This window comes from Ceratotherium simum, chromosome 36 (assembly GCF_057802395.1).
Source record: "Ceratotherium simum simum isolate JZ-2026a chromosome 36, ASM5780239v1, whole genome shotgun sequence".
Lineage (NCBI taxonomy): Eukaryota > Metazoa > Chordata > Mammalia > Perissodactyla > Rhinocerotidae > Ceratotherium > Ceratotherium simum.
Genome location: NC_141935.1, coordinates 26,804,900 through 26,825,278, shown reverse-complemented (window position 1 = coordinate 26,825,278; position 20,379 = coordinate 26,804,900). Strand labels below are relative to the sequence as shown.

At 52.9% G+C, this 20,379-nt stretch overlaps 1 protein-coding gene across 1 annotated transcript in view; it reads left to right on the top strand.

The window, feature by feature from the left end:
* LOC101400117 (mechanosensitive cation channel TMEM63A-like) overlaps window positions 1-20,158 on the top strand; it is a 34,949-nt gene extending 14,791 nt beyond the window's left edge. Inside the window, 17 exon segments of the mRNA XM_087424459.1 lie at window positions 328-380; window positions 382-396; window positions 2,680-2,760; window positions 3,015-3,138; window positions 3,234-3,367; window positions 4,664-4,801; window positions 6,037-6,190; window positions 8,236-8,342; window positions 8,489-8,575; window positions 9,721-9,783; window positions 12,555-12,717; window positions 13,611-13,716; window positions 15,430-15,597; window positions 16,893-17,008; window positions 17,355-17,417; window positions 19,464-19,674; window positions 19,847-20,158. Of these exon segments, the coding sequence (XP_087280585.1) occupies window positions 328-380; window positions 382-396; window positions 2,680-2,760; window positions 3,015-3,138; window positions 3,234-3,367; window positions 4,664-4,801; window positions 6,037-6,190; window positions 8,236-8,342; window positions 8,489-8,575; window positions 9,721-9,783; window positions 12,555-12,717; window positions 13,611-13,716; window positions 15,430-15,597; window positions 16,893-17,008; window positions 17,355-17,417; window positions 19,464-19,674; window positions 19,847-19,908 (1,845 nt within the window). The 3' untranslated portion in view covers window positions 19,909-20,158.
* Window positions 20,159-20,379: the final 221 nt, after the last annotated feature.

The following is a 20,379-nucleotide window of genomic DNA, read 5'->3' as shown; positions in this document are numbered from 1 at the left end:
GGCTTTGGGGGAAAAAATGAGGAGGATTGGCAATAGATGTTAGTTCATCTTCCTCAGCAAAAAGAGAAGGATTAGCATGGATGTTAGCTCAGGGCTGATCTTCCTCATGAAAAAAAAAAAAAAAGGAAATGTATTCTTTGTATAGCCTGGAAGAAGATGCTGTATGAATAACAGGCATCAGGGCTCTGCCAGGCCACAGAAGAACACCTGAGCCTTCTGAGTTCCTATCGCTCTCCTTTGGGAGGCTTGAAGAGCGTGGAAGACCTGGGCCCACCCGCAGTCTGGCTGGCCCTGGTGACTTTTCTCCCTGGTATGTTTCTCTGGCAGGTGAAGCGGACGCTGTTCATCACAGGACTCCCCAGAGATGCCAGGAAGGAGACTGGAGAGCCACTTCCGGTGAGCAGGGCTGTGGGGTGGGAAGGGGAGCTGAGGCCCCTCCAAGGGCAACCAGCACAGTTCCACGGGACAGGCGCCTTAGGTGAGCACCTGACGTCTTCCCCTTGGGCACCCGGGTGAGGTCCAAGAAGGGCCTGGCCCTGCCCCGTGAGCATCGAATGGCCGCCATGTGCCAGCTCTGCTGGTGCTGTGGAGGGGCCCAGGGCTGGGGTGGCCTGTCCTCTGCAAGCAGCCACGGCAGCCTCATGTGACCAGTGTAACCAGAGTGCGGGCCAGGGTGTAGGTCCAAAGACAATGGTTTCTTTTTGGGAAAAGAGAATGATTCCCCCGGGGGTTCTCAGCGTCAGCTTTGCATAGTAAGATAACTGTCTCAGAAGGGAAGGGAACCATCTATGCATCCGTTGGTTCATCCGTCCACTCAGCAGGTGTCTCTTGGAGGGAGCCTGACAGAGCTCACTGTTCAGTGAATCTGAGCTCTCCCCTGCAGAACCCCATTTCCAGCAGCCCCCCTGAGCACCTGCCCTGCGGATTGCTGCAGGTGGAGGCTGGAAGAAGGGCTTTCCTGTGTGAAGGAAATTGTGTGCACAATGCCAGGAATGCAGACAAAGGCCCCAGGGGGCCTTGTATGGAGCATCAGGAAAGGGGGTGGGCGGGGGCCAGCAGGCCAGGAAGGTCCCGGGATCCTGGGCTGGAGATGCTTGAACCCGGGCCAGGAGCTGAGGTTTAGTCTGTATTCTTTCCTCATCAATTCAGCATCACTAAGTTGTAGTCTGGAGTCAGGGTTAGTTACAGTTTAACTTTGTGTTATTTATAAGAACACTTGCTAAGCAAACTATTAATTTGAACAGAATGGTAAAATTTATTGACTAACCTCTTCTTCAGAAACTCCAACTATTTTAGAAATATTCTTTTATATATAAACCCTGGATACTGGAATCATTTTTCTCTATCCTTGAAACAGCTCCCAGAGTTGCCTGCTAGGCCACATTTGGAAACGGTAGTTCCACTGAATGTATCAGCTTAAAGAGGAAAAGGTCTCCTCCTGCCCAGACGAACGCTGAGTCACACTTTCTCCTGTCTTAGGAGGCCCTTCTATGCACACTGCTGCAATCCATGGGGAGTGACATGTGAACTTGCTTTGTAGCAGGGATGTGTATGCTGGGGTTCTCTTCCTCAGAGCTCTAACTGAGACCTGAAATTGTCCTACCGATTACATTCATGTGTCGCTTAATGACGGGGATGCGTTCTGCCAAATGTGCCGTTAGGCAGTTTCGTCGTTGTGTGAACATCATAGTGTACTTAACCAAACCTAGATGGTGTGGCCTACTACACACCTAGGCTATACCGCACTAATCTTGCAGGACCACTGTCATATATGTGTTCCATCTTAGACTGAAACGTTGTTATGTGGCACACGAGAGTAAATGAATGATTGATGTGTCTATGGGCTGTCTTTCTCACTAAAGTGTAAACTTACCCAGGCTCCATCCCTGGTACCCAGAATAGCGCCTGGCACATAGTAGGTGGGTATTTACACATAGTAGGTGGGGCTTTACACGGTCCAGGAAGCCCCAGGAGCCGTGTGTACGGTTTGTGTGTGTATGCTGAGGGAGCATCGTATGGTGGCTACAGACGTGGGCCCTGGAGCTGGGCCACCTGGATTCACAGCCTGCCTCAGACACTCACCGGCTGTGTGACCTTGGGCACCAGTCATTTAACCTCTCTGACTCTTTTTTTCCTCATCTGTGAAATGGGGACAAAACTTCACAGGTTATGGTGAGGATTAAATAAGTTAATGCTGTGACAGTACCAATTGTAAGTATTTTATGGTGATTGTAAATGTGTGTGTAGACATTTTCTGGGCTGAGGGTCCTTTGCTTTCATTAGACCTAAAGTGTCTCTGGCCTTCAAAAGGGTCACAGACGGAAGGATTTCAGTGAAGGTCCAAGGCAGATAGGACCTAGAGCAGACCGTAAATCTGTTCCTTCGGGTGGGTAGAAGAGATAACAAACTGTTCATTTTTCCCCAGAGGAAGTGCCAGCCGATTTAAAGCCAAGTGGGTACGAACTTGGCAGTTTCAGTCTCATGCTATTAAAAAAGGCCTGTTTGTATTAAATTTCAAAACTTCCCCCTTTGGTAAAGACAAAGAGAAAAGAGGTTTCTGCTGGCACAGAAATGAGCAGTGTGATTGCTCTGCCACCCTTGGAGACTTGGGGGTCTCTCCCACCTGGGGGTTCTCTTTTCTAATGGCCGTCTTTTGCCTCTGGCCCGTGCTGGGCACAGGGACGCGTACCCCACGTGTGAAGTGGTGGAGGTCCAGCTCTGCTACGATGTGGCCAGGCTGATGGACCTGTGCCAGGAGAGGTAAGGGAGGGCTGGCGGGCGGGCGTGCCTGGGTTAAGCTGGCCCGCAGCTGTCTGACGCCTTCCCCCTCTGAGATGCTCACCCTTCTTCCATGGCGGCCTTGGCTCCCCCAGCTGGGGAGGGGGGAGGGTGGCTCCGCCCCTTTCTTGGTTCAGAAAGCTGAACTCCCGGGTTGGTGGTGACCGATGGTTGAACGGTGGGTGTGGGGTCCGTACCACAGGACTGTGAGTCTGAAGTTTCTCCCTCCACTGCAGAGAAAATACCAAGAATAGCCTGACCTATTACACAAACCTGCAGATGAAGCCAGGCCAGAGGCCTCTCATCAACACCAAGCCCTGCGGCCAGTTCTGCTGCTGCGAAGTGCCCGGGTGTGAGCGGGTGAGGACCCACACCCCAATCAGGAGTGCAGGCACTGGGGTCCCCCGACACCTGTGCAGGGCCACGTCGTCACAAGGGGCTGTGTCCTCTGGCAGGAGGACGCCATCTCTTACTACAGGCGCATGAAGGACCGGCTGATGGAGAAGATCACAGAGGAGGAATCCAGGGTCTGGGACCAGCCCCTGGGAATGGCCTTCGTCACCTTCCAGGAGAAGTCCATGGCCACCTAGTGAGTGTGGGCGTGTCCCAGCCACCTCCTCGGCTGACTCCCTGTCCCCTCCAGATTACTTGCTGTCCCTCTGAGTCAGCATGGCTGGGATTTGTCTCTGGCATTTCCATCTCCTTCCCCAGGCGTGGCTGGGAGGCAGCATCACGCTCACTCCCTCTGTGAGCCCAGCCCGTGTTTGTGGACAGCTGGGCCCAGGTGATTCTAGCTGAGCCCCTCCCGGGTTGATGTGGCCTTTCCCCCTGCTGGGCTCTCTCCAGCTGTCCCCGGGATCCCGTTGCCTCTGTGTCCCAGGCTTTTGCCAGGTGGGATGGATGCCGCCCTCCTTCAGATGTGCACTCTGGGACCACAGATCCTTCTGAGGATGGTCGTCCCATCCTCCTACCACTGCACAGCTGTGGGGAAGAGCCCTGGGCACCCCGGGCACTCACAGCTGCGGAGAGCCCGGCCCTGGGAGTGCATTCCCATGGTGCTCCTTGGCCTGGGCCCCAGCTCATAAAGAGCTCTCTGCCTGGGATCTGGTGTCATCTGTCCTTGGGAGCCACAGGGGATGGGGTCGGGTGAGTGACGTGGAAAGGAGGTGGCCAGGCAAATGCTCCTTCCCGTGTCTTGCCCGCTCGGGCAGCGTGGACCCTGGGAACAGTCTCCCGGATGTGCCCTGCAGACCCTGAAGTGAGGGGGCCTGGAGGAGGCCAGTGGCAAGAGGAGGGGTGCAGGGGGAGAGGAGCAGGGCGCTGGTGGGTTCTTCATGAGACTAAAGGGGGAAAGAGTGGCGAGGGTTGAGGTGGGAGTCCTAGGGAGGGAAATCTTGGAGTCAGAATGGGAACAGGCCACATGTAACATGGTCTCGTGCTGCTCTGGGGCTGCGGAAGAAGAGAGGGCTGGAAAGGTGAGGCCACTGGCAGCGGGGTACAACCATGCTCCAGCTTCCGGGGGTGGGGGCAGAGAGGGACGGCCCCGAGGAGGAGCGGAGGAGGAGCAGAGTGCGGGGCAGTGCAAGCAGCATGGGCGCTGGAGTCAGATGGATGGGGCGCAGAACCTAACTCAGAGAGCATCGGTGTTCTCATCTGTGAAATAGGAATAGTAATCCCTGGCTTGTAGAGCTGTTCTCAGGATTAAACAAAATCCTCCACATAGTGCGCCGACCATGGCATCTCTTCATAGCGTGAATGATAAGGGACTAATAATATGGCAAAACCCTGTGCCACGAGGCTCCCACTCTCACTGGGTCCTGTTCACCATGTATGTACCTGGTACCCCGGGTGGTCTGGGCCCTGGCATTTCTGCATTTCCTGGCAGCATCCTGAAAGACTTCAATGCCTGCAAGTGTCTGGGCCTTTGGTGCAAAGGTGAGCCCCAGCCGTCCTCCTACAGCAGAGAGCTCTCTCCCTCCAAGTGGACGGTCACCTTGGCCTCTCACCCCGAGGACATCTGCTGGTGAGCCCCAGGCTGGGGAGGGGCGGGAAAAAGGCCTGGGCGCCGGTGGGGGCCGCCTGGTCACCTGGAAACACAGATGTGACCTGGCACTCAGGGAAACCGCACAGGTCTCCTGAACCTGTCTGGGCCAGGGGTTGAGGGCGGGATGTGGGGGTGTGCGTCCTCACCCGGGGCTTCACTCCAGTCTTGCTCCCTGGCATCAAGGGGTCCAGTAGGCATATAATGCGAGCTATGTATGGAATTTTAAATTTCCTTGTAGCCACGTTAAAAAAGTAAGAAGAAACTGTTGAAATCAATTTTAATAATATATCTCTCCATATACATCCAAAATATTATCATTTCAACATGTAATCAGTTCTTTAAAAATTGAGATGTTTTACGTTCTCCTCTTCATACTCATGGTCTTGAAATCCAGTGTGGCTTTTACACTTCTAGCACAACTTGATTGGAGCAGTCACATTTCAGTGCTCAGTAGTCACATGTGGCTCGTGGCTACTGTATGGGACAGTGCCACCTTAGGTCAAGTGTCAGCGGCCTGTCTAGCCTGGGGGACATGCTGGTGAGCTAAGCCGTGTCCACAGGCCCATCTGGAGCCTTAAGCCCAGTGACCAGGGTGAGGGCAGCCCCAGCAGCGGCCCCAGCACGGCTGGCCGTCCAGCCCGGCTCAGTTCCTTACCCAGAGCGAGCTTTGGGTGCTCCTCTCCAGTGGGCTCTAGTTCGGCCTCTGACTGTTCTGCTCTTGGGTTCATAGGGCTGTCTAAACCTGGGATTGGTTTGTGGGTCTGTTCTTGGTGGGTGAGAGGCCAGGGCAGGGTCCAGCTGGGTCTTTGTGCCTTTGTCCCTGCCTCCGTCCTCCTTGCACCCCAGACCGTGGCCCCCGCAGGAAGAATGTGTCGTTAGTCACAGAGCATCGCAGGCATGTCTAAGAATGGCCGTATCAGAGCCTCGTTTGGTCTGCTTGCGTGCTCATGTAGCCCTTTAGGCAGGTTCTAGCACCCAGACTCCAGCTGGGGAGCCGCGTTAGCAGCAAATAACCTGTTTGCCCTCTGAGCTCACAGGAACTCAGAATTTGACCTTCCTATAGCTGAAAGTCGATGCACAATGCTTGTCTGTACTCCTGAAGTCGAAATGAGCCCTTGACCTTCTGACCTGCCTAGGCTGTGGGCACTGTTGGTGTGGTAGGTGGCCAGGGCCTGGGAGATAAGCCTACAGGGCCTGTGTCCTCCCCTCTGCAGGAAGAACCTCTCCGTCCAGGGCCTCCGCTGGTGGTTCTGGTGCCTGGTCACCAACCTCACTGTCCTCGGGTTGCTGTATGGCCTGACCTTACCCTCCATCTTCCTGTCCAAAATGGACAAGTTCAATGTCACCAACCCCATCCATGCACTGAATGTGAGTGACCATTCTGCAGGGCCCATCCCAGGAGGGCTGGTGAGGAGGGGAGGAATTGGAGCCAAGGGATGTGGGGGACACGACCCACGAGGCCATGTCGCTCAGCTCATGTTGGTGCTTTTAAACCCTGAGCAGTCATGGCCACATTTATTACAAAGTCTTTGCAGGGCTGGCCCCATGGCTTACCGGTTAAGTGCGCGTGCTCCGCTACTGGCGGCCCGGGTTCGGATCCCGGGCATGCACCAACGCACCGCTTCTCCGGCCATGCTGAGGCCGCGTCCCACATACAGCAACTAGAAGCATGTGCAACTATGACATACAACGATCTACTGGGGCTTTGGGGGAAAAAAGGAGGAGGATTGGCAATAGATGTTAGCTCAGAGCCGGTCTTCCTCAGCAAAAAGAGGAGGATTAGCACAGATGTTAGCTCAGGGCTGATCTTCCTCACACACACACACAAGAAACAATGTCTTTGCAGTAATGGTACGTATGTATGTATTTTAATGGAATCAATCGAAACGTTCAACAGTAGGGGTCATTTGAGTTGAATGAGGTATCAGTCTGATAGAATGTAAAGCATCCTCTAAAAAATTGTACAGACTTTGTGGCAGACCTGGGGGGTCTTGTGATAAAAGCAGAATGTAAAATTGCCTCTACCCAATGGTTGTAGTGATTCGTGTGTACAGTGGGTGCTGCGGGGACCAGGTAGGAAAGAATGAAAAGAGCTTTATTGATCGGGGTGACAGAATCATAAGTTAATTATTTCTTTTACATTTCAGTTTCTGATAATCTTGTAGAGTCAGTGAGTGTGGATACGGAATGATTTTTAAGAATCTTAGATGAATCGATGAGATAACAGCTAAACATATTCTAAATTGGGATCTACTTAAAAAGATATTGGTCTCCCATATCTGGCTTTGCTGAAAAATCACTCTAAATCTTTTTCTTTCTTCCAACCCCACCTGGCATTTAGTTAATCCTGCTGGGAAGCATGCTTTACTGGGGGCCAGAGGTCCTGGTCCTTGCCTGGCCATTCCCTAGCTGATAGGTTCTGAGCCTTGGCTTTTCATCCCAAAACTGGAGTTAAAACACCTGCCATGTTATACTCACGGGGCTGCTGTGATGCTGATCAAATAGCTAACGTGTGGCTGAAGCCCTCTTATCTGGCTCAGTATATATAAGAAGTACATAGGATACATTAAGCAGTTTTGTTTAGATTTCAAGCGTGTAGATGTTCATTCTTTGCCAATCTATTGATAAGTGGTCAAGGCCTGTTCTTTTGAGGGAGGATCTGCTGATGAGAGTCCCCTTTTCTCTTTTACATAAACCACACCCTCATGTCATTGTCTGTGATTCCAGTTGTGGTTTCTTGGAGTAACGCAAGAATGTGAAGCTACGTGCAAAGCCGTTCTAAGTATAGAGCCTTCCAGATTCCATTTCCTTCCGTCTTTTATAGTTGATTTGCTTTCCTCTAATTCAACAGCATTTGTAAGAAATTGGCCTTTCTCAAGTCTTTGGAAAGTATCCAACTTAGTTTTCAGGGATTTTCTCTCTATTTTGATGCACATTTAATCAGGGAAAGTACTCAGTTAATCGAACCATGTAGTTACAATAACAGTACAACTGGCCTAGATGGGGCTGGGGACAAACACAAAGTAGTCCTGGTGAGTTGGGTGGGAACTGAGAGGGCAGGCCAGCTGGGGAGGGCCCTGGCCTGCATCGTTCCATCTTCCCTTGGCATCCATCGTTGGTTTTCTCTAGGGAATGGAGGAGGTTGTCTCTGGTCAGTGAGATGAGTGGAGCTCAGTTGGATGTGAAGTTGCTTTCTTGGCTCTAAAGAGCTCTACAAATATCAGGTCCTGTTATTGTCTGTTCAACGTTATGGAATATCTATGCTGTATCAGGCACAGCGTTGGTTCTGGGGGTCAAGGATGACCAAACCCGACCCCAGGAGCTCACTGACTACCATGCTAACAGGTCATGGTCTCAAAGCCCCCTTGGCCCACAGCCCCCTGACTCTCTCAACTGTGGCCTTTGTTTTCTAGGACCCAATCATCAGCCGGGTCAGCCCAACCGTCATCCTGCAGCTCCTCTCAGCCCTGCTCCCCACCATCGTCCGCTACTCTACGCTGCTGGAGTCTCACTGGACCACGTGAGTGCCCAGGAGCTCAGGGCCCCTCCCCTGAGAAGCGTGTCTCTGATGCCCCCTCCCAGGGCAATACACACGCAGCAGGGGCCTTACTGGGGACACCTGGAGCATTTGGGGGACTGTGAGGGCTCACCTCTGACTTCCTGCAGGTCTTGGGAAAACTGGAACATGATGACCAAGTTCTATCTATACTTGATCTTCGTGGTGCTGATTCTGCCCTCTCTCAGCATCCCCAGGTACACAACACCTCCTGCCCTGAATTCAGAATCAGGGTCACACCTGGAGAGCACTGTCCCTAGGAAAATGGAAATGGTTTGGGAGTGGATCCAATCCCTAACCACATTTAAGCGTGTCATGCCCACTTGGAGTGCAATTGTGCTGGCCCGTTGATTCTTCTGGAGATACATCTTTCTTGCTTAAAAAAAAAGGTTTAAAAATGAAACTTATCACCGACTTCCTACTTACGTGGAAGGTCTAATCCTGGTTTTGTTTATTTTGAGGAAGGAAGTTTCTGTTAAAGTAGGCCCTGATAAGTTACGTTGCAGTAAATAGCATCTTAGAGAACAAACGTAGATCTTGAGGTTCACCTGTTTTTCTTGTTTGTTTTTTTTTTATTGCGGTAACATGGTTTTATAACATTGTATAAATTTCAGGTGTGCATCATTGTACTTCTATTTCTGCATAGATTACATCATGTTCAACGCCCAAATACTAATTACAGTCCATCACCACACACATGTGCCTAATTATCCCTTTCGCCCTCCTCCCTCCCACCTTCCCATCTGGTAACCACCAGTCCAATCTCTGTCTGTATGTGTGTGTTTGTCGTTTTTTTTATCTTCTACTTATGAGTGAGATCATACGGTATATGACCTGCTCTCTCTGACTTATTTGCTTAGCATAATACCCTCAATGTCCATCCATGTTGTCACAAATGGCTGGATTTCATTGTTTCTTATGGCTGAGTAGTATTCCACTGTGTATATATACCACGTCTTCTTTATCCATTCGTCTCTTGCTGGGCACTTAGGTTGCTTCCAAGTCTTGGCTATTGTGAATAACGCTGCAGTGAACACAGGGGTGCATGCATCTTTATGCATTGGTGTTTTCATGTTCTTTGGATAAATGCCCAGCAGTGGAATAGCTGGATCGTATGGTAGATCTATTCTTAATTTTTTGAGGATTCTTCATACTGTTTTTCATAGAGGCTGCACCAGTTTGCACACCCACCAGCAGTGTATGAGAGTTCCCTTCTCTCCACATCCTTTCCAATACTTGTTGTTTTCTTTGCTTGTTTTTTAGAGCAGAAAAGATATGAAAACTTGTAGTGATCACATGGAGTGTTGGAAATAAATTGTTATGGGATTCATTTTTCTTTCAGTCAGCCTCTTATCTCCTGGTGGCTCTTTGGCAAAACTTTCTCGGAGGCCTCTATCAGGTTGGAGTAAGTATCAGCCACATTGAATTTTGGAGCCACGGTCTCAGGTAAAGTCCCACGGGGACTCAGGCTGGAGCTGCACTGGGGGGTGGGTAGTCTGTGCTTCAGGACAGACATCTTCCTCCTAAAGACCGCAGAGCCTGGGGCCTCCCCACCAGCCCTACCAGAATCCTGGCTGGGCTGGGGCCAGGCAGAGCCTTTGGCCACACCATGGGACCTGACCCACGTGTGCAGAAAAGTGGTTAATCTTTTAGGCCCAAACTCAATTAGTTGCCTAAAATTCTTTGAAACTTACTGAGAACAGGGCCGCTTGGGGAGAAGGGATTGCTGGGTCTCTGTGGTGCTAGGGAGGGGGAAGGAGAATACTATTTAAACATTGCAACCAGAATGACTCTCTGGACTGGGGATTATTTTTGCCAGGACAGTGGAGTTAAACTTATTGCTGATGTGTGTCCTTGTTAGCATTTCAAGCTCGTACCACACCCACGTAGGGGAGGAAGCTTTTCCCTTCTTCCCTTCCAGGTTCTTTGGCTGGTCTAATAATTGAATTGACATAAGACAGATTAACAGGAGAAAAACAAATATAATTTCATACATACAGGAGCCCATAAAAATATGAGACTCGGGGCAGGCCCCGTGGCGTAGTGGTTAAGTGCGTGCGCTCCGCTGCTGGCGGCCCGGGGTTCGGATCCCAGGTGCACCGACGCACCGCTTGTCAGGCCATGCTAAGGCCACGTCCCACATAAAGTGGAGGAAGATCAGCACGATGTTAGCTCAGGGCCAGTCTTCCTCGGCAAAAAAGAGGAGGATTGTCATGGATGTTAGCTCAGGGCTGAAGTGACCAGAGCAAGCGGCTTTTATATCTTTTAGACAAAGAAACAATAAATTTGTGAAGAATTGACAAGACAAAGGGGTTTGGACTTGGGGTAGCAAATTAGTGAAGAAGTAACAAGATTTCTTTATATATAGTATTCTTGGCCCTAAATTCCCTATCTCTGGTGATAAGCATGCCTTCTGCCCTCCTGGTGCAGGGAGGGTGCCCTTCAGATGGGAGATTTCCTGCCTTCAGGGGGACAAAGGCAGGTCAGAGGGTCCTTCTTGCACCAGCTGTTTCTGAAGTAACTTTAATTCAACATAATCAATATGCCACAGTGGCTTATTTTGAGGTGGGATATTCTGCTCCCCTTCACCCACTTAATAGTAATACCTATTGTTTAAGAAGGCGCTATGCCAAGTGCTTATTCTTTTCTCCTTTAATCTTTACAACAAACTACGAGGTAGACACTCCTATTATCCCCATTTTACAGATGAGGAGACTGAGGCCCAGAGATGTGGAATAACCTGCCCAAGGTTATCCAGCTGTTAAGAGACAGAGCTGGGCTTCACCTCAGCCCCCCTTACACTATACTTTAGGTCCTAATAGAGACCCTCGGCTCGGGATTGACTTTCCCAAAGGACTGTCTGTAGGGAAGGCTGGCCATGCTTGCTTAGAAGGACGGAGTGAATCATTTTAAATGGGTTCTTGCTGGTAAGCTGATGACTCGGGGGCTGGCAGCCACAGACAGACACACAGACCCCCAATGGCTCTTGTCTAGGGTGACAGTGACTTCCAGATTGCCAAATCCAACGGTCAGCTCTCAGTCCTCGTCGTATGTGATCTGTTGGCAACATCTGACGCATTAATTGTGCCTTCCTGCTTGAAACGCTGTCTTCACCCGGCTCTGGGTCCCCCCTTTCCTGGATCTCCCATCCCACAGCATCTCCTCAGCCTCCTTGGCAGGTTCTCCTACATCTCCCTGAGCTCTAAATGCCGGCTGTCTGAGGGCTTCTGTCAGTCCTTGGTCCACGCCCCCTCTCTAGGTGACCTCAGCTGGACCCTGGCTTTAATGCCACCTGACGACCCCTGAACTCTAACGTCATCTGCCCCTCCAGACTCGCACATCCGGCTGCCTGCTGCTCCCCACCTGGAGCTCCACTGGGCATCGCAGACTCTACCTGCCCCAAACCACTCTCCTGACCTCTGTCTCCACGCCTGCTGCTCCCACAAACTTCCCTGCCCATTACTCCGGTTTTCCGGTTGCTCTGGCAAAAACCCTCGGAGTTGTTCTTGTCTCCTCTCTTCCCTCCACCAGCAAATCCTGACAGCTCTGTCTCTGAGGTGGATCCAGAATCCGACCATTCTCACCTCCTCCAGCCCGACCGCCCTCAATCTGCACATGGTGACAGCCTTGCCATCTGTGAGGTCTCCGTGCCCCGCGGTCCCTCGGGCAGTCAGAGCTGCTCTGGGCCAGCCTGCACACCTGTCCCTACACCCTGGCCCGCCCGGCCCTGCCCTTGTTCCGTTGACATGTCAGGCATGTTGTATCTGTTGTTTCTTCTGCTTGGAATGCTCTCTCCCCAGGTTTCTCGATCTCTCTCTCTTCCCCTCCTCCACATCTCTGCACAAGCGTCACCTCATCAGAAAGGCCTCTCTGACCGCCCTACACAACCTAGTAAACATTGCCGCCCTGCTTTCTCTCCCTCTGGAGCCCCTGTGGCACCTGGCGTGCTGTGTATTTACTTGTTGGTGTCCCCAGCTAGGATGTGAGCGCCAGGAGAGTGGGGGAGGGGCTGAGAAAGTGCTGGCACATGTGTGTGCTGCACACACACCTACTGGGTGGAGGCTGAGCATAATGTCTCCGGGACTTTCTGCGCCTGCCCAGCCGAGGGCCCCTCTCTCCCTCCAGTGGGAAGGAGGCTCCTCTGGCTCCCAGCTCACACACTGGCCGGTCCCCCAGGTGCATCTTCCTGCCGCAACAGGGCGCCTTCTTTGTGAACTACGTCATTGACTCGGCCTTCATCAGCAACGGCATGGAGCTGCTGCGGCTGCCCGGCCTCATCCTCTACACCTTCCGCATGGTCATGGCCAAGATGGCCGGCGACCGCAGGAACGTCAAGCAGGTGCGGTGGCGGAGCGGGGCAGGGCCCCGACTCCCTCCAGAGCTTCCAGCGCGGGCACTCACCCAGCCCCTGTGCTCAGTGCTTCTCATCAGGGCACAGGGCCGCCTCTGCGGGGAGCGGAGGTCCGAGGAGCCCAGCGGGAATGTGGCGTGTCTTCATAATCCTCCACTCTGACTCACAGGTGGAGGAGAGTTGGGAATCTTGCATTTTAACCAGTCTGATCACACCCATCCATACAACTAAAATCAGCAAATTCCTTTTCTATGGGCAGCCATTTGCATAGATTTGTAAGATTGCCACAGATGTCAAAGGCATTTTGGGCTTCTGGCATTTGTTCCAAGATTCCCTAAACTGGGTGGTGAGGGGTTCTCTTATTCTCCTTTGCCATTGTGGGTACCGTGAGTGGAGAGCTGGAGAAGCACTGCACTCTCATTTATCCTCAGACCCCCAGGAGATGGGCGCTGGTGTCCCCACTTTGCAGATGCGCAGAGTAAGATGTAGGGAGGTTAAGCGCCTGGCCCAGGACGCACGGCTGGAAGGGGCAGAGCTGATGTTGGGTCTGACGCCAAAGTCTGTGGGGGGGTCACCCTACAGTCTGTCCTCAGACACACCCTCTCTGCCCTCCAGGGGCTCAAGGGCCTGTGGGTCGACATGAGTCGAACGAGAGAAACACTAAGAAAACATAAATCACTGCAGCTTGGAGGTCAGGGGTGAGCTGCGTGAAGCTGGAGAAGGCTTGTGGACTGATGGAAAGGACCTCGGGGCGGGGGGTAGCTGTGAGTCTCCCATTTCCAGGGTCCCTCTCCACCCTGCTCTCCCGGCACCAGCTGGAGTGCACGGAGGAGTGTTGGGTGGAACAAGCCTGTAAGCGCGTCACCTCCTCCTCCTCCCAGAACCAGGCCTCCCAGTCTGAGTTTGGAGCCATGTACGCGTGGATGCTGTGCGTCTTCACCGTCGTCATGGCCTACAGCATCACCTGCCCCCTCATCACGCCATTCGGTGAGTGGCCCTGGAGCCGGTCCTGGGGTGGGTATGATGGCTGATTCTTCCAAGCGCCCAGGACAGCCATCACCAGGGCATTATGGAGCCCCCCCAACGCAGGTCCTCGTGTAGCCACAACCACAAGCTGCCAAGGAGCCCCTTGGGACACCACATTTAATTTCACTTCTCCTGAATTCCTTCCATAAGTCTTCCTCTCTCAGTACTTCTCCTGGTCTGAGGCTCTCTGCCAGCTGACCACTTGATTCTTGGTTGATTCTCCAGCAGCAGCTAAGACAGTGCCAGCAGTGATGACCGAGGCTCTCATGTATGTGCTCTTGCTCTGGTCAGTCACCATGGCATCTGCACAGATCATCGCACTTAATGCTCACACAGTCCTACAAGGCAGGGCTTGTTTCTGTGCCGCTTTCACAGATGAAGCACTTGATACGTTGTTAGTAAGTAGAGCCAGGATTTGAGCTTAGGACAGTTTGACTTTTTTATTTTATTTTATTTATTTTATTTTATTTTATTTTATTTTTTGTGAGGAACATCAGCCCTGAGCTACCATCCATGGCAATCCCCCTCTTTTTTTGCTGAGGAAGACCTGCCCTGAGCTAACATCTTTTGCCAATCCTCCTCCTTTTTTTCCCCAAAGCCCCAGTAGATAGTTGTATGTTACAGTTGCACGTCCTTCTAGTTGCTGTATGTGGGACGCGGCCTCAGCATGGCCAGAGAAGTGGTGCATCGGTGCGCGCCCGGGATCCGAACCCGGGCCGCCAGCAGTGGAGCGCGCACACTTAACCGCTAAGCCACGGGGCCAGCCCCCGGACGGTTTGACTTTAAAGGCCAAGGTCTTGCAACTAGTCATGCACCACATAATGATAACCTCAGACCGCATATACGACGGTGGTGCCATAAGATTAGTACTGTGTGGCCTAGGTGTGTAGTAGGCTGTACCATCTAGGTTTGTGTAAGTACACTCCATGACGTTCGCACAACGACAAAATCGTCTAATGACACATTTCTCAGAATGTATCCCCGTCATTAAGCGATGCTGACTGTAAAAGAAAACATCAGGAACTGGCAGAAAAATGGAAGACTCTGGAAACAAACAGAAGACCCAAGAGACAGTTGGTAGTGATAGCTGAGGTTTAGGGGTAGGAGGAAGTTTTAGTTTTCACTGTATATTCTCTTGTACTATTTTAAAAGTCTACAGTATCACACTTTCAAAACAAAAAGAATTTTAAAAGAAGATGACAGAATAGAAAAGGCAGTACCCCCCTATTGTGCCACCTCTGGGGTAAGACCCTGGAGCATCTGTTGACTGACAAGTCCAGGGGTCAGCTTGAGGGGAGAGGGAGAGTGGGAGCACTGAGGGATGGGGGGGCTCAGCATGGGAAGGGCCCAGACATCTGGGTATAAAATAGCCTCTTTCCCCAAAATGATCCTAGAATCTCAGTGTTCCATGGGGACAGAATCACAGACACCTCTACTCCTTGGGGTCAGAAAGAGGGCAGGAAGCGGAGGGGGGAGAGGAGAGGGGAGGGGTAAGGAGAGAGAGAGCACTACAGCCAGGAGAGGCATTTATGCATTTAGCACAACTTCAGGTTCCTATGGTCGAACAGCAGACCCAGCCCCAGTTCCATGCACAAGAAGCCATCCCCAGGAGGAAGGGACAGAGGGGCCCCTGTGGCCCAGCCGGGTCTGCAGCTCACAGCCCCATCTCTGCAGGCCTCGTCTACATCCTGCTCAAGCACATGGTGGACCAGCACAACCTCTACTTCGTTTACCTCCCGGCCAAGCTGGAGAAGAGGATCCACTTCGCGGCTGTGAGCCAGGCTTTGGCTGCTCCCACCCGGTGCCTCTTCTGTCTCTACTTCTTCTCCTTCCTGCGCCTGGGTAAGGGGCCCTCCTGACTGGGCAGGGGTGAGAAGGCAGACCCTGGCCTCACATTCCTGCATCCACACTAGCCAGTAAAATCCCTCATTGCTTTAATAGCATCAACTCAGTGTCCAATCACAACGTGGTACCCAGGGTGAGGGCTGGTTGGGTGCCCAGTCAGAAGGTGGTACCCAGCGTGAGGGCTGGTTGGGTGTCCAATCAGAACGTGGTACCCAGGGTGAGGGCTGGCTGGGTGTCCAATCAGAGCGTGGCACCCAGGGTGAGGGCTGGCTGGGTGTCCAATCAGAGCGGGGTACCCAGGGTGAGCTCTGGCTGGGTGTCCAATCAGAGCGTGGTACCCAGGGTGGGGGCTGGTTGGGTGTCCAATCAGAACGTGGTACGCAGGGTGAGGTCTGGCTGGGTGTCCAACCAGAAGGTGGTACCCAGGGTGAGGGCTGGCTGGTTGTCCAATCAGAGCGTGGTACCCATGGTGAGGGCTGGCTGGGTGTCCAATGAGAACGTGGTACCCATGGTGAGGGCTGGCTGGGTGTCCAATGAGAGCGTGGTACCCAGGGTGAGGGCTGGTTGGGTGTCCAATCAGAAGGTGGTACCCGTGGTGAGGGCTGGCTGGGTGTCCAATCAGAGCATGGTACCCAGGGTGAGGGATGGTTGGGTGCAGCATTGACTACCCAGTTCCTGAGCTGGCCTGAGCTCAAGTGCAACCCTGGTGAAGGCCAGGTCAATTGCCCCAGACAGCCTTAGAGAGAAGACAGTCCCTTTATGAGCTGTGAAGGGGCTGAACCAGAGGGGGTGGGAAGCTGGTCCCGATTGCTTTTGGGGGTGTGGATGGGCTCAGGCCCTCACACCTCACAGTGTGGAGGAGGTGGGGCACGCGGGAGGGACAACTAACACTCTTGGGAAAAGAAAAAGGCAGAGGAGGTGTGTGACTCTGCCCCGGCCAGGTGGGGGAGCCTCCATCCTACCTAGCCCAGGACTCTGGAGCCTGGAGGAAGGTGACCTGGCAAGGAAGCTGGCAAACTGCCACTGACTTGGTGTCCCACTTTCTGAAATCTGACCAGGGATAATGCCACCCTTCAGTGGGTCACTCTCTGTGCTCCGGGCTGTGAAGACACCACCCCAGCTGCTGGAGGGGGTGGGGGGTGATGCCATCTCTTTATTTTCTGCCTGAGGGAGAAGTCACACACAGTTCCTGCAGGAGGGTGGCCCCTCTGCCTCAGCAGGGTGAGGGTGAGTGGCAGCCCCTTCCCTCACCCTCATGTGCCCCCCTAAGGCTGGCATCCTTTTGTCCCCAGGTCCGATGGCTCCCCTCACCCTGTTCACCTTCCTGGTCGTGCTGCTCACCAGCCTGGCCTACCTGGCCTACACCTACTTCGGATGCGTTAAGCACCTCATCCCTCTGAACTACAAGGTAAAGCCCATCCCTGCACACTGCCCAGCGGGGCCTGGGAGGAGAAGACTGTGGGTTCACCCTCCACCCCTCCTCCACCCCTCCAAGTGTCAGCACATCAATAGCCTTCTCCAGGTTTTATCTATCCACGGGGGAAGGTGTGGGTGGTTGGGTGTGATGTGTAGGTTCCCTCCCCACCCCCTTCCCTGCTCCCTGCACTGCCCCCCATCCTCTCTTGGGCTGCCGCTGAGAGCCTGCTGCCAGCTGGTACTGTTATCCTGGGTGTTAACACTCTGTTTGTTTGGAGAGTGTTAGTGCAGGAAGATCAGTATTGTTTATCATTGCAAGTTTTTGCTGTTATCTGTAGACAGAAGAATCGGCAAGTGACACAGGAAGCAAGGCAGAGGCCCACAGGCCTCCACCCTTCATGGTGAGTTTTGGTTCTTACCCGGGCACCGAGCCGTTGCAGTGGTCACAACCACACAGGCCCTCAAACATCCTTTGATGGTTCTTGTTAAGATAGAAGTCCCTTGATCACGTGGCAGGCAAGTTTCTGAATTCCTGTTATTTGCGAAGGAATGCCTAGTCCCTCTGGATGTTTTACCTTGCATATGTGAAGCCACAGCCTTCCCTGAGAAGATAATTAGTTTTGCCACGAGGCACGCCCATCCCCCTTGGTTTCCGCTCGAGGCACGCCCATCCCCCTTGGTTTCCACTCGCTCCCTGCTCACTTTCCCTCTCTGCATACTTAATGCCTGGTGAGTGTGGGCCGTCGGTGAGCAACATCGCAAGGCCCTCTGGCCTGATGAAGCTCCATCTTGAGCATTTCACCAGCCCCTGCCTGTGGGAGGTCCCCCGCCAGGCCCCAGGAGGGTGTCAAGCCAACTCCGTAGTGGTTAAGTTCAGCGCACTCTGCTTTGGTGGCCCAGGTTTGGGGGTTCGGATCCCAGGCGCAAACCTACACCACTCTTCAGCCATGCTATGGCAGTGTTCCACATACAAAATGCAGGAAGAGTGGCACAGATGTTAGCTCAAGACTAATCTTCCTCAAGCAAAAAAAGGAGGAAGATTGGCAACAGATGTTAGCTCAGGGTGAGTCTTCCTCAGCACACACACAAAAAAAACCAACTCCCCTTTGAATTCAACGAATGAACCTTCCACCTGTTACCACCCAAAAAAGGGGTTTGTCTGCCCGCCGCAAGACATGCCAACAGTCAAGAGGCAAGGAGAGACAGGAGAGAAAGGACTTTTTGTTACAGCTTGCTAGCAAGAGGGAAGATGGCCGACTAATGTCCAAAAGAAAAACCATCTTACAGAACAAAGACTACAGGCCAGTTACATAGGGTGCTGGTCTCCAGGTAGGGGAGGCATCTTAGTTCCCGATAGTCTTTGTTTTACTGGATATGCCTCAGAGACCGGAGCAATGCCCTACACCCGGATCTTTCAGTTATCCTTGATGATAGCTATCAGCATAGACTCTCTGCCCAGGGGTCATCACATTCCTAAGGAACTCAAGAGAACAAAGTTATCAACTTATAGCAGCTGGGAGCGGCCATAAAATCCACAGATCATGCCTGGGCTAATTAACCAGAGGTCATTCAAAGTTACAATAGGGTTTGTTTTCTACAATATGGCTTCCCCCATGTCAAGCTTGTGTTGAGCCAGTATCACACCTGCCTCAGAGGAGGGCAAGGTATTAGAAAGACACCAGGACTCCTATCCTTCCTGGTTGTCCCTGCTTCCAGCCTCCAGGGTCCTGCTTCGGGGGGGGGGGGGTGCTGGGAAAGGAAAATGGAGTCACAGGACCCCAGGACTGTGACCGCTGCCTTCCTGACAGACCCAGGGCCCGGACAGCGGCCCGTCTCATCGGCAGCATTCTTTCCAGTGGTCGCCTGCCAGGTGTCAGGCAGTCTTATCAGTGCCTGTCCTTGGCCCAGCCCCAGAGGAGAGTGTTCTCAGACAGGTTCATTACCCAGAGGCCCCCGGGTTTGACTGTGCCCCCCAGACAAGGGACGAGCAGGACAGGTGGATGGGAGAAAGCCCTCATCGCAGCCTGGGTCTGCCCGGGGTCGGCAGCCAGAGCCTGGGACTGGGAGGAAATATCACTTACGTGGGTTCCTTCAGCTTCCCGGAAGTCCCATTGACGGCATTCTAAGCCTGTCCTATGTGGGTAGACCTGTTTCCTATATGAAGTGAGGAATTCTAGAATCCAGTGCTAGGAAAAGTTCTGTTTCTGAGAAATCGGGGTGCTTCCTTCTCTGTGGTCACGAGAACTGGGTGATTGTGTTCTCTGATTAACTCTGGCCGCTTGGAAATCCTGCAGTTGGCATTTTTTGGGTCCTGACGTCCTAAGTTGATATTTCCTTATGTGTCCGATCTGAGCATTGTATGTATCCTGCTGGAAGGGGGAGGGCAGTGGGGGAGGATGGAATCTCATGGCTGCCCCACCCGAGCACTAACGCCCCATTTTTTGCAGCCCTACGTGCCCCCAATTCTGAGCAGCTTGGCCTCCGAGAGAATGGCCCTGTCCCCGCAGCAGCAGCAGCACTCTGGTGCCATCCACAACATCAGTGGGGCCATCCCGGGGCAGGGCCTGACCCAGAGTCCTGGGGACAGCGTGGTGGCTCCCTCAGGAGGCCTGAGGACGGGCGAGCTGCCAGGCTGGGCCAGGCTCCGGGAGCCGGGAGGTGAGGGGACACAGGAGGAGAAGCAGCTTGACTCCGACCCCAACCCGGACTTCTTTCCACCTGTCTTCAGCCCCACTATCATCAACTGGGTGCCCCGGGAAACTTAAGGGTGGGTTTGGAAGCATTTAACTGTTTTTCCAAGTTGTTTTTTTCCCTTTTGTTATATGTTAAGGAGATGCAAACACCAATCACCCTGAACCAGACCAAGCCTCACCACAAGAGCTGTGCCCATGACCTTTGCCTTATTTTTAATGCTAAGATCTCTCCAGGGGGATCTTAGGCCTTATCACCCTAACCTGCAGTGTATGCGGAAGCGTGTTCTCCAACTGAGCCTGCGCAAGCGAATACCCGCCTCTCCCTTTTGAATGTTCAGTCCACATCCAAAATAAAGGTCCTTTCTTGCATTTGTTCGAGCCGCCATGACTTTGGAAATGATTCCTCATGGTCTCCTGTTTGCTGCAAATACACTTTACTTTGTGAGACAACTTCCTCTGGTGTAGAGTCTTATTTAACTCACCAGGAGGCGGGCCTACTTGGTTCGGTAACACCACTGCTCTGAAAAGATGGGAGCGAGAAGGGGCTCAGGCCCTGGGCTGACTGGAGGGCGGGACTGCCATCAGGTGGTGGTCTTTTCTGGTCCCAGCTGCCGAGAGGGGAGCCTGTGCAGCTCCGGCTGCCTGAGGCTCTGCCCATTTCCAGTGCCCC